Below are 12225 nucleotides of genomic sequence, written 5' to 3' on the forward strand. Positions count from 1 at the left end.
CATTTATAAAGATGTTAAACAGTAAAGGTCCCAACACTGAACCCTGGGGTATACCACTATTAACCTTAGACCATTCAGAGTATGAATCATTAATTACAACTCTCTGGATGCAGTCTTTAGGCCAGTTTTTTAAGGCAGTGACATTGCTATTATGAATTTGGACATAAGCTCTGTCATTTTCCTTTGTGTACACAGAGCTAAAAAAAGTGTTTAGTAAATCTGCCCTGTCTTTATCCCCAGTTACCAACCCAGCAACATCCTTTAAGGGGCCTACATGCTCAGATTTGATCTTTTTGCTATTAATAAATTTAAAACAATTTGGGGGGTTTGCCTTACTTTCCTTTGCAATCTGTCTTTCATTTTGAAGTTTTGCACATTGTATCCCATTTTTACATCTTTTGTTATATTCTTTATAGTTTTCAAATGATGAAGGTGATCCTTCATTTTTTGATATTTTTGGAACGTCCTTTTTTTGTTCCTTATGGCTTTTTTAACAGCAGCTGTGAGCCACATCGGTTTCATTTTAGCCTCTTAAACTTTTTACACATTGGAATATATTTTTCAGTGTGCTTTTGTAGAACAGACTTGAAACATTCACATTTCTGTTCTGTGTTCTTTGAGGACATTATTGTCTCCCAGTCCAAGTCACAGAGAACCGCCCTTAATAATGGAAAATATGCTCTCTTAAAAATTAAATGTTTTTATTTTTCCTATTTTTGCTTCCTGTTTACAACTTACATTAAATTAAATCATAATATGGTCACTGCTACCCAGATTCTCTTTTATTTGCACATTTGTTATAAGCTCTGCATTGTTAGAAAGAATCAGGTTCAGCAGAGTATCATTTCTAGTTTAGGCTTCTATAAACTGTACCATAAAATTATCTTGTATTAAATTCACAAATTTCCTCCCTTTTGCTGCTCCTGTAGTGCCATTACTCCAGTCAAGTCAGGGTAGTTGAAATCCCCCATGACTAAAACACTTCCACTTTTTGCTTCTTTTTCTATCTGTGCTAGAAGTTGATTTTCTATTTCTTCCTTAGCACTGGGGGGCCAGACTCCTATAATTATTTGTATGTTATTCAACCCCACATTCAACTCCATCCATTATGCCTCAACCTCATCGCTTGTTCCATCCGCAATTTCTTCTTTCACATTCACTTTTAGATCACTTCTCACATACAGACAGACACCACCACCCTTTCCTTTGACTCTGTCTTTGAGGCCAGTCATGCGAAGAACAAAGCCAGGATTCAGCAATGCCAACTAAGTCATAATCCTCCTCACTCTTTAGGGCTTCCAACTCCCCTATTTTCTTTGCTAGACTTCTAGCATTGGTGAACAGGCTCTTTAAACCTTTGCTTCATTTACCAGCATTGTTTGCTAATTCCTTTTGTTTTTCAGTACAACTAGTACTACACAATCCAGTGTTTGTTTGTAACATAGGAAGCTCCTTACAACTATCCATAACCCTACCCCAACTGTCCCCAATCCACTCTCCACTAGTGTCTGACTCCTGACTAACCTTTCTGCCACCTTATTTAACTTCCTCACTCCTTCTGTCCTAGTTTAAAAATCCCTCCACCATTCCCCTAAATCTTTCCCCCTAGCACCCTAGATCCCTCTTCATTTAGGTGCAAACCATCTCTGGCATACAAGTTGTTCCCCAATGAAAAGTCTGCCCAATGCTCTATGAACCCAAACCCTTCCCTTTTCAACCAGGACTTAAGTCATGCATTTAGCTATCTAAGCTCCCTCTGCCTTTCCTGTGTTGCGCATGGCACAGGCAATATTTCAGAGAATATAGCCTTGGAGGTCCTTTGCTTCAACTTTAAACCTAGTTCCCTAAACTGATTTTAAGGATTCTCCATCTTCCATCTATATTGTCATTGGTTCTAACATGGACCAAGACAGCTGGGTCCTGTACAGCCCCTCCCAGTAATCTGTCCACTTGGTCCACCACATGCCGAACCCTGGCACCAGGGAGACAGCAAACCATTTGGTTGAAGGGATCCGGGCGACAAATTATTCTATCCGTCCTCCTGATCATGGAATCCCCTATGACTACCAATTGTCTTTTCCTTCCTGCGTTTCCCTCCCCACCACTACTAGATGTGCTGCTCTCCCGGCTGTAACATCTAGAGTTGCCACCACTGGGTCTGCCACCTGCACATCTTCACATAACTTTGCAAACATGTTGGGGTGCTCATAATCTCATAAAGCTTGGGAGAGGTGTAGAAATTGTCAGTTATGACACAATAGCCCTGACCTAGCAATGGCTCAATGAGGGATAGCACTGAAGATGTTACCAATCCATAATGGCTGTATCTAGCGCGACCGCGTACGATTCCGGATCGCTAATACGAATGCGCGAGCGATAATCCGATTCTGCTTGATGAATCAGGGGCAATGTACTGCACCCAGCTGAGCCTCCCCTTGTAAGCCATTAGAGTTTCGTCAATGCTGACATCTCTTTCTGGCACACAGGTTTGCTGGAAATTTTGTAGAATCATCTGAGACACTTCCCAAATTTTCTTCAGTTTTGGTGCAGGATGGGTAGTCTCATCAAATTCTTCATTGTTTGCGAAGTGCAGATACGTCATGATGAGGGAAAAGCGGTATTCTGGCATGACTGTGCCAAAGAATGGAGTGGCAATCATTTTATTCTTAGACCAGTACCACTTCTGCATGGGTTTGTCCACAACTCCCTGCAGGATCACCAAGCCCAAAAATAGCCAAATGTCATCCTTGGTCACAGGTTCCCTCTTTCTGCTTCTTGCAAACCTCAGGTGTGGAGCACCTTGTTGTTGTCCAGCGTACCTGTATAAAAAAAAAAAAAAAGGTATTTTAGGATATGTTCTTTTACAGTGTGAAGGTTGCAAGTAATATGTTAGCAAACACAGAGCAGCATATATATTTGCATAAAAAAAAAAATTAGCAAAAAATTTCAAGAAGTTTACAAACACAGGAGTGGCTTACCTGTTTGTCTCCGCAACAATTTTTCGATAACTTCATCGGTCAAAAACAATTTCAGGTATGCCAGGGGGTTGACGCATTCAGCCTCAATTTTCATCCCGGGTGCGCCGTTGAATTTTAATTTTGGCGGTGCTGTCTGGTCCGCATCAAGGTCAATGGAGAACCATGTGCGTACAGCACTGACCTCAGGTCCAGAATCGTCCATCAGTTCACTTTCGCTGTCTGATTACAAATTTCCTGGTGAATCGCTATCGCTCGATTCCACAAGCGACTCAAAATCGCTATCGCTGCTTTCAAATTTCTCCAAATCAGTGCTTGCACCAGTGAGATGCCTTTTGGATGCCATGTGGTCTCCAGCAATCAGTCAGGAACAATCAAGGTCAAAGACAAAGTGATGAAATGATACATTCAGTAAGTGATTTTTTAAGCCATCAAAAGGTGAATGGTCAGGGCTAATAGTGGGCAAAATGTAAATCAGGGCACTGGGCAATGATGCTTGGTGCACTAAAATGTGTTTTTTTACTTCTATGATATGTTTTGTTGTGTATTTTACTGTAAAATTACTATGTAATCTGCTTTAAAATTTCCTGCCCCCAGAATCCATCACTCCACCGCATGATGCGATGGGGATGTCCCCGCCCTGCTCACTCCACTGAAACCACCAACTAAGCTGCTCGCATCACCCGGAGGCTACAAGCGTCACATTCTCCGGGTGATGCGAGCAGCTATAGCAAATTCCGGGGGTGATGCCAGTGGGAAATCGCCACTGGCATCACACCCAGAATTTACTATTGGTGATCGCATCCGCAGCTAGATGTGATGCACCATGCAGAAATCCTGCATGGTGCATCACATCTAACTGCAGATGCGAGCAGCAGCGTGGCCCCGGCCAGGGCGGCATTTAAAAGCAGATTACTCGGTAATGTGCTTTTAAATTTCCTGTCGGCCACGCCCCCCTTGGACTGGTGGCCCGGCATCACAGCGGAATCGTCTGATCGCCACTGGAGTACGGGGCAGAGGTAAGGGGGCTTCCAAAGTTACCCCGAGTGTGACTCGGGGTTACCACTTTTTGCAAGATTTTTCCATCCCGAGTAACACTCATGATTACCGCTAGGGGAGTTAAAAGCAGATTACAATGTAATCTGTTTTTAAATTTCCTGACAAGCCACGCCTCCTCAGCGTACCGATCCTTCACACATCACATCGATCAAGCCGAGGATGCAATGCAGAAGCTGGCCAGGGTTAGCTAGAGGATGCCGCTGGATCGAGGGGAGCAGGTAGGATTTTTTAATGCTTTTTTCAGCTTTTGTTATATAAAATTCACCCCAAGCCACACTCGGGATCATCGTCATCTAATCCAGGGACTGTCCTCTCTACATTCTTCCAGTAATTGGTCAACTGACCAGCAAACTTTACATCAGCGTATGTTTAAGCATATTGTAACTGTGATTAATAGTAAAACAGCAAGCAGATTTGGTAAAAATAGTATGTGTATTCCTCCAAATTGCAGAGAGAAGCAGGGCAAGGCACCCCCCCCCCCCCCCCTAGTGTTAAGGTTGCCATCAATATTACGGTACACATCCCAAACACTAAATGACTAAATTGTAGAGAGATAAGAAGTGGCGCATAGGAACTGGCATATTTGACAACCTGACACCAAAAGCACCTAACAACCCAGCAATCCCAAAAGGTATTATATATATCTGTCATGGGGCAGAACATTTAGGACAATGATTAGAGTTAAACAGTCCCATTTGAAAAGGTCTTGAAGGTGAAATATAAATATAATGTAAAAAAACCTGAGAAAGGTTCTGTAAACGGCACTGCAGGGATGATTTTCCATGAAAATAAAAACATAAGTAGTTGGGTCATGGAGAGGTTAGAAAAATGCAAAACCATTTTCACATCATTTTTTTTAACCTTCGTTTTCTTAGATCCGGATGGAGGACATTAGGATTTGCTGAGTGCAGTGTTTCCTCTACATCAGCAAAAAATTCTGCTTCTTCTTCCAGCAGAGGGGAGATGTTGAAGAATGTGTGCTTATTCCCCCATTTTTTTATATATGTTGTACACAGGAAAAGAAACATCATTATGAGACACCTCATGAGAGGCACACCTGATGAGCTAAGGCACCACAATCTCTCAGGGTTGTTTTATAATCAGAGACCTGCAAACTTTGAGAAGCACTGACTTCCAATGTTGTGTTTTTTTTTTTTTTTGATGAGCATTGCTACACAGAGAAAATAATTTTATCACCACCATTTTCCTAATTACTGTTATCCAGTTCTCACGTCTTGTCCAGAACTCTATCATCATTGCTGTCCCACCCTGTTTTTGAATGTGCTAAACATATATGTACCATCGCTACTGCTAGCAGGAGCACACTACTGATACCAGCAGCACCATCATTAGTGCCACCAACAGAAGCAGAAGCTGCAGCAGTAACTTTTTGTCTCCATTTTTTAGGAAACAGGAGTGCTGTCGGTTCACAGAGCAATTTTAGGTTAGGTGCAAGGACCAAAGGTGTCCTGGCCCCAAGATAATGTGTTGCGTTTAATGTCTTTTTATACCTGCTGTGACTGAAAAGATGAATGAGCCAGCTTGACAAAAAGTAACCTGCTAGCTTGTGAAAACATGCTTTCAGACTGATAAAACTCATGGGGTGTGCTTAGTAGTGATGCTGCTGGTGTACCTCCCTACTACTATCCTTAGTTTTATAAAAATCTTGATCCAGACCCAAGATGTTTAACTCGAATCAAGGTTTCACTAGTGGCTGCGGGCCTTTTCAAGCATGTCAACAGTCAAACTATGAGAAAACTAACAAACTTTATAAGCAAAAATGGGAGAAAATTTCCTGATGCAAGTGGAAATAATTACTGTGAATTTACTTATATCGTTATATATCTAAATAAATCTTCATGATATTTTTTTTATTTCTTTGTGTGTGGCCTAGTAAATAATAATGAATGTGGGATATACTCAAGTTTTGTTGACAGGAAAATGTCTGTCTACAATTAATCTTGGTTTATACTTGGCTCAGTGCTGTCACCACACTTTTCACATAAGCTACTGTTAATTACAAAGGTGTGTGTGTGGGGGGGGCTGAATTGAGAAAACTATGGGAGTGGGCAGAAGGAGGAGCATAATCTAGAGAAAAAGGAAGGAATTTTCTAAACATCTTGTACAGAAGACTCAAGTAGATGTAAGTTTGATTAGGGAAGCTGGAAGCTGTTGCCAAGTCCCCTCTATAAGTAGTCTTACACTTTTAGAAAGCATGTAATGTAAATAAAAAGTTTGAATCCCTTTTCTTTTATTGATTCTTGCGGGCATACCATGAACTTCAGGGACTGCTAGGATTAGTTTGGATCAGGTGGGTTTCGTACCTGGCAGGGAGGGATGGGATAAAAGTCACACAATTTATTACAAAGGGCTAGTGTTACAAGGTGGAAGTGGTTGTAGGAATACAAGTGTCAGTAAGGGTTAAAGTACGGCACAAAACACTCAGGCACTTGTTAATGAAAAGTTAGTACGTATCTATATTGAATGGGTACAATGGTCAAAAACAGTAACAGTTCCAACAGTAAGATCACATGACTTAGAGTGCCCATTTTCATATCCTCTAACTGGCAAGAGTCAGGCAGGGAAAAGCTGGCATTTCTTCATGCCTATTCAGAAAATGCCAGCGTCAGCAATTCTACATTTTCAATTCTACAACATCCGTTATTGCCAATTAAACATCGAGCTTAACTTATCAAACCATTATATGACCATTAGCTAGCTCATTTTTTTTCAAATTTCCTTATTATAATATACTAAAAAAAACACTAGCATTATATATAAATATAATATATATAAAATTTATATTATATATAAAATATAAATAAATACTATTATTAGTATGACATTATATTTTCTATATAACCAGCTGCTTTCTTTCTCATGACCCATCCAGGCATTTCAGTCCTACCTCAACAAGGGGAAGGAGGACACAAGATGTTCACAAGGCCATAGACTAGGCAGTTTACACAAATGTACATGTACATCTACAAAACGTGTATTCATTATTTTATATTTTGTATTTCTAGTGGACTAATCAGAAAGCCTTAACATTTCTACTACATTCCACCCTTGAATACTTGGATTGTAATGGACATGTAGATTTACTGGCCAATTACTTCCTCTTTCATTTTTGCAAAACGGGCAGTAAATTGTTTATACATACTAGTATTGCAAATTTTGCATTGTCTAGATATGTTTTATTTTAGGATACCACCACCCTTGACCAATTTCTATTGGTATCACTGAAAAAGGACACCATGTGGATATCATATTATGTTTGTCAGCCACATCTACATGTGCAATACACATATTATCATTGCAGTGAAATGGCTTGGGATAACAATATGTAATTTTAACTGATCATTCTAAAAGTCTTTACTGTTTCAAGGTACACTTTACTGTTTTAAGGTAACACTAGTGGTGGGTGTTGGCCTCCCCTGTAAGGTCAATCCCCAATCTATTGATAGAACTACAAGATTATGCCCAAATTTCCAATTTCACAATTAATTTATGAAAATCTGAGGCTTTAAATATCTCACTACCCCACAAAATGTTTCACCTTCTTTCCCATTTAAATGGGCATAAGGGGCCATAAAATATCTGGGCACCTTCATCCCGGCTGACCTATCACAAACAACCATGTTAAATTTTCTACCGCTGCTTAATGTGATTAGACACGATCTGCAGAGGTGGAGACAAAATACATTTTCATGGTTCAGGCGCTGCAAAATGAATGTCATGCCCAGATTACTGTAACTGTTACAGACACTATCAGTACCTATACCCACTTCGCTGTTATTAAAGTTCTGCTCTAAATTTATACATTTTGTATGGGGCAATGACTCTCCTTGAAATGGTTTTAAGGTCCCTGGATTGCTCAAGATGCAAGGGGGCATGGCCTTTCTGGACCCAGTATTATACCATGCCGCAGTACACTTAACCCGCCTGATAGATTGGTGTAGACACAGAGATCCAAAAGGCTGGCTAGTTTTTCAGACCCCATTTTTTGACATACACCCACTTATGTGGGGGAGGGGGAAGGGAGCTGCAACAGTCCTTTTCTGAACAGCAAAGAGAGTAACTATTTTAATATGGTCATAAGACCTCTATTAGTAACTAGTATCAAGAAACAAATTACAAAATACTTACAAGATAGTACAGGACACCAGTTCCACCCTCATGCTAGTTCTCTCTGCTGGTGGTGCGAAAAGGCCCCGGGCACGTTATTACATTTTATTATATATATATATATATATTTATTATATATTATAAATATATATTATATTATATATTACATATTACATATTTTGGAGTTGCCCACTTCTGCAGCCATTTTGGGGAAAGGTAGCAGATATCATAAAAAACCCTCCAGATGTATCTATTCACAATAAACTGGAGCTGGCTTTGCTCCACATCTCCATCATGTCAAGTATTGTTCCTCTCTACTACGCCATTTAATAAATGCTGCAAAGATGTGTCCCTGCTTTGTGGAAACAAAGAGGACCACGGACTATGAAACACTGGATACATAGGGTAAACAACATCAGGGCAACGGAAGACTTAATGGCAAATAATGAAACATCTAAAGCCAAAAACATGTACACCTGGTTTTATTGGGAACAGTTTATTTGGTCCGCAGAATACCTTATACTCCAGTAGTAAGTTTATCTTTATTATTCCCAGAGATAAAGTGTACAATGTAACATGGAGTAAATATATTTAAAATCTTTAAAGTGTGTTACTATAAGTATTATTGGAGACCATATCCTTTTCCCTCCCTTTTATAATTTCTGCCGACCTGTACTATACCCCCCCCTTCATTTTCTTTTCTCCCGTTCTCTTTGGTCCCCCCCCTTGTTTTTTTTCAGGTATTATAATAATAAAAATGTTTTGACCTCCGAGAGGCCACTAAAAGATGATGTTCGTATATTTTGATGTTTGTATATGGTTATTTACATGCTATATGTACCAATAGTTACTTATTCTTGTTATTTTCTCAGTGTATGTTATTGGTTTCTTGGATATCATATTTAAAAATAAAATAAAAAACAAACAAAAAAGCACTAGTGGTGGGTGTTGGAATGTGTAGCATGTTTCACTAGTGGAATAGCATAAGAAGAATGACTAAAAACAAAGGGAAGACTGTACAAACAGAATATGGTCCCTAACTAAAAGTCTAAATGATTTTTAAAGTCTGTCCATGTGTGGTCAGTTGTAACAGGGGACCTATGCCCTTATGTACTAATAACCATATACTGGCCTCGTGGTAATTTACAAAGAGTTCTTTCATTAACTAATAATGGTGCTGATGGTTACTTTAGTGCATGGAAATGTTGATGTCACCTATTGTTTATGTAAATGAATATAAGGAAGGTAACCAAGTTAAAGCTAGCAATAGGAAAAACCCCACCTTTCCTGCTACAACTAGATTCTCTGATCTATGTGTATTCCTTCTCTCCATTGATGAAGAAAGAGCATTTGACAGGGTATACTTATACTGTCTGTTCATAACCCTGTGCTGTTTTGGTCTGCGGTCTTCCATGTTGTCTCGTTATATTCAGTGTATCCCCAAGCTAACTTTCACAGCACATACTGACCCTGTCACTATACATAATGGCACCTGGCAAGGCTATCCTTTCTCTCCATTGCTATTCATTTTGACCTTGCAAGTCTTCCTCAGAACTCAGGACCGAAGATATTGGGAAAGTCATATCAGGCTGCAGCTTTTGCTGACAATTTATTTCTTTTTTTTCACTCGGCTCCACAGCTCCCTCCTTAATTTATTACAGGAGCTTGATAGCTTTAACTTGGTGTCAAATCAAACTATATTAACAAAATAACTATACAAAGTCTGCAGTGCTCATCATTTCTTTGTCTGACTCACTTTTTTCTTAAAACAGAATTTTACCTTTAAATGGGAGCCCAGAAACCTGGCTGCTGATCCTTCTGAGCTTTCCACCCCTAACTACATACCCTTGTTTGTTACTTTACAAAGAGATACATATCTGCGATATCAGCATATCTGAAAGATATACAGTCGCTCTTTACCGGATTCCCGTGGGTTAATGGGTTCCTCAGACATAAGTTTGCTTATGTCACTCAACGTATAAAAAAGGAAGTTTTGGTCTATCGAATATCCCTAATTATCAGGTGGTAGGCTTGTCCAAAATCTCTGCTTGGAACTGCCATGAACTTTGCAAGGATTGGGTTTCTTTGAGGGAATCCTTTGGATCAACCCCCTCAACTCTGACCCCTTGAGTCCACATGGCACATCTACCTTAAGAGCTTTAAAACCATCCTTTCATTGACATTAAACTTAGAGTTTTCATAGGGTCCCTGTTAACATACCCATGTCTTCTTCCCCAGGACTTTTGACACCTCTAATTGGCAACAAATTGCGCCCCCCCCCCCCCCCCCGCAATCATACCGGAATGGGCTCTGACTGTATTTTTCTGAACATTCTGAACTAGACATAACTTTCCTTATTATATTCTTTTGGATTCTGTTTGTCTTTTTTTGGCTTTATATTTTATTAGTCTGGTATTATGGTTATGCTACTTCCTCATGTACCAAGGAAAGGTTCTGGGAGAGCCAATTTAACCTAACTGCATATGTTTTGGGGGTGTGGGAGAAACCAAAGTGCCCAGGGAAAACCCACATGAACACATATCTCCTATCTTTGGCTTCTTTGCTGAAACCTTAATTACAGTGCTCAAAAGATATAAAATCCTGCTTTTGGTTTGTTTAAAGGCCTTTAGGTTAACTGTACTTTTTCACAATGATTTTGACAAAAAGATAACTGAAACAAATTACATTCAGGTATTCAGTAAATACCAACAGAATTTAAAAAAAACTGTGATACTTACACAGAACAAATCAGAATGCATTTTCAAATATATTGGTATTCTTTTCCAGCTGAAAAAGTTACCTCCCTTGGAAAGGACTGGCATCGGCCCTGCTTGAGGTGTGAGCGATGCTCAAAAACACTGACTCCTGGTAGCCTTGCTGAGGTAAGGATCTGGATCTGTGTCTTTTATTTTACCATTTCCTAATCTGGTCTGTTTAACCTAACATCTTTTACATCATAACGTAAATAATTTATACTTTCAAAATATTACCTGCAAATCTGAAGAGATATTCCCATGACATGTACAAAGTAAAATCATATAGGACTTAAAATACTTTGATGCAGTTGTAATAAAAATTGTATAAACCTTTAGATTATTCTGGATTTCTACATGAGTGACTCCTAAAATGGGATCTGATCTTCATCTAAACTGTAATGAAAAATCAACATTCTTTGCCAACAAACAACATGTGATATATTAAAGTGCCATTTTTACTAAACAAATACTTTAGGCTAAAATCATAGTAAATTCAGACCCCAACATTACGGCCATTGATATAATGCGTGTAGTTACTCCCTATGTTTGCAGGGCTCTCTGTGGGTGATTTTTGGGACATTCAATTGTGAACTTCAATTTCAGACTGTTGTAAATTAATCAGTGTTTTCAAAAAAGAAACATTTTTCTGCTACAAAGTAGAAAGTGTAATTCTTGAACTTAGCACAAACACAAATGTATCTTTCCCCATGTATCCTTCCCCAACAGACAAACTTTATTGACACCAACTCCCAGAAACATTTCAGATGTGTCTTGGACCAGCCAGGAAATGCAGCCTTAGTTGGTGTGTTGGGGGGGGGTGATGTCAGGCAATGATATTACCAGTCCGGGGGGTGCACTGGATAGGGGACAAGTTGGGAGAGAAGCAAGCCATATTGGGTTGGCGTTTTGCTTGGTGCTATTGTATAGGGATAGTTTGTACCTGTTGCAGTGTAAGTGGCAGGATCAGTATTTTGTGGACAGATGTCTGCCCATGGGATGCTCATACTTTGAAACATTCAGCTCATTTTAAGAATAGATGATTAGGGGACTTGGCAGGGCTTAATTCAGTGCTGCACTAGATGATTTTTTGTGCATCGGGACGCCAGGTTCTTGCGTATGTGACATTTTGTTGGCTACTATGAGATGTGGCAGAACATTTTGGAGTGCCCCTAGCAGCAGAGAAAACGGAAGGGCCGAAGATGGTTCTATCATTTCTGGGCAAAGAAATAGATACAGATGTGAGAGAATGTAGGTTGCCAGACACCAAAGTCAGGAAACTGTTACAAAAGGTGGGAGTGGCATGTCAA

The 12225-nt window shown here is 39.6% G+C and overlaps 1 protein-coding gene across 3 annotated transcripts in view; it reads left to right on the forward strand.

Annotated features, from left to right (window-relative positions):
- The window catches only part of LOC140342623 (cysteine-rich protein 2-like), a 155599-nt gene extending 144412 nt beyond the window's left edge, over positions 1 to 11187 (forward strand). The window contains exon 6 of one of the 3 annotated variants that reach the window (XM_072428882.1): positions 10950 to 11182. In XM_072428882.1, coding sequence (XP_072284983.1) covers positions 10950 to 11086 — 137 coding nt within the window. In that variant the 3' untranslated portion in view covers positions 11087 to 11182. Of the gene's footprint in view, positions 1 to 10949 lie in introns of all 3 variants that reach the window. The other 2 variants (XM_072428883.1, XM_072428885.1) reach the window with 2 other exon arrangements.
- The last annotated feature ends 1038 nt before the right edge of the window (positions 11188 to 12225 follow it).

This window comes from Pyxicephalus adspersus, chromosome 12 (genome assembly GCF_032062135.1).
Source record: "Pyxicephalus adspersus chromosome 12, UCB_Pads_2.0, whole genome shotgun sequence".
NCBI lineage: Eukaryota > Metazoa > Chordata > Amphibia > Anura > Pyxicephalidae > Pyxicephalus > Pyxicephalus adspersus.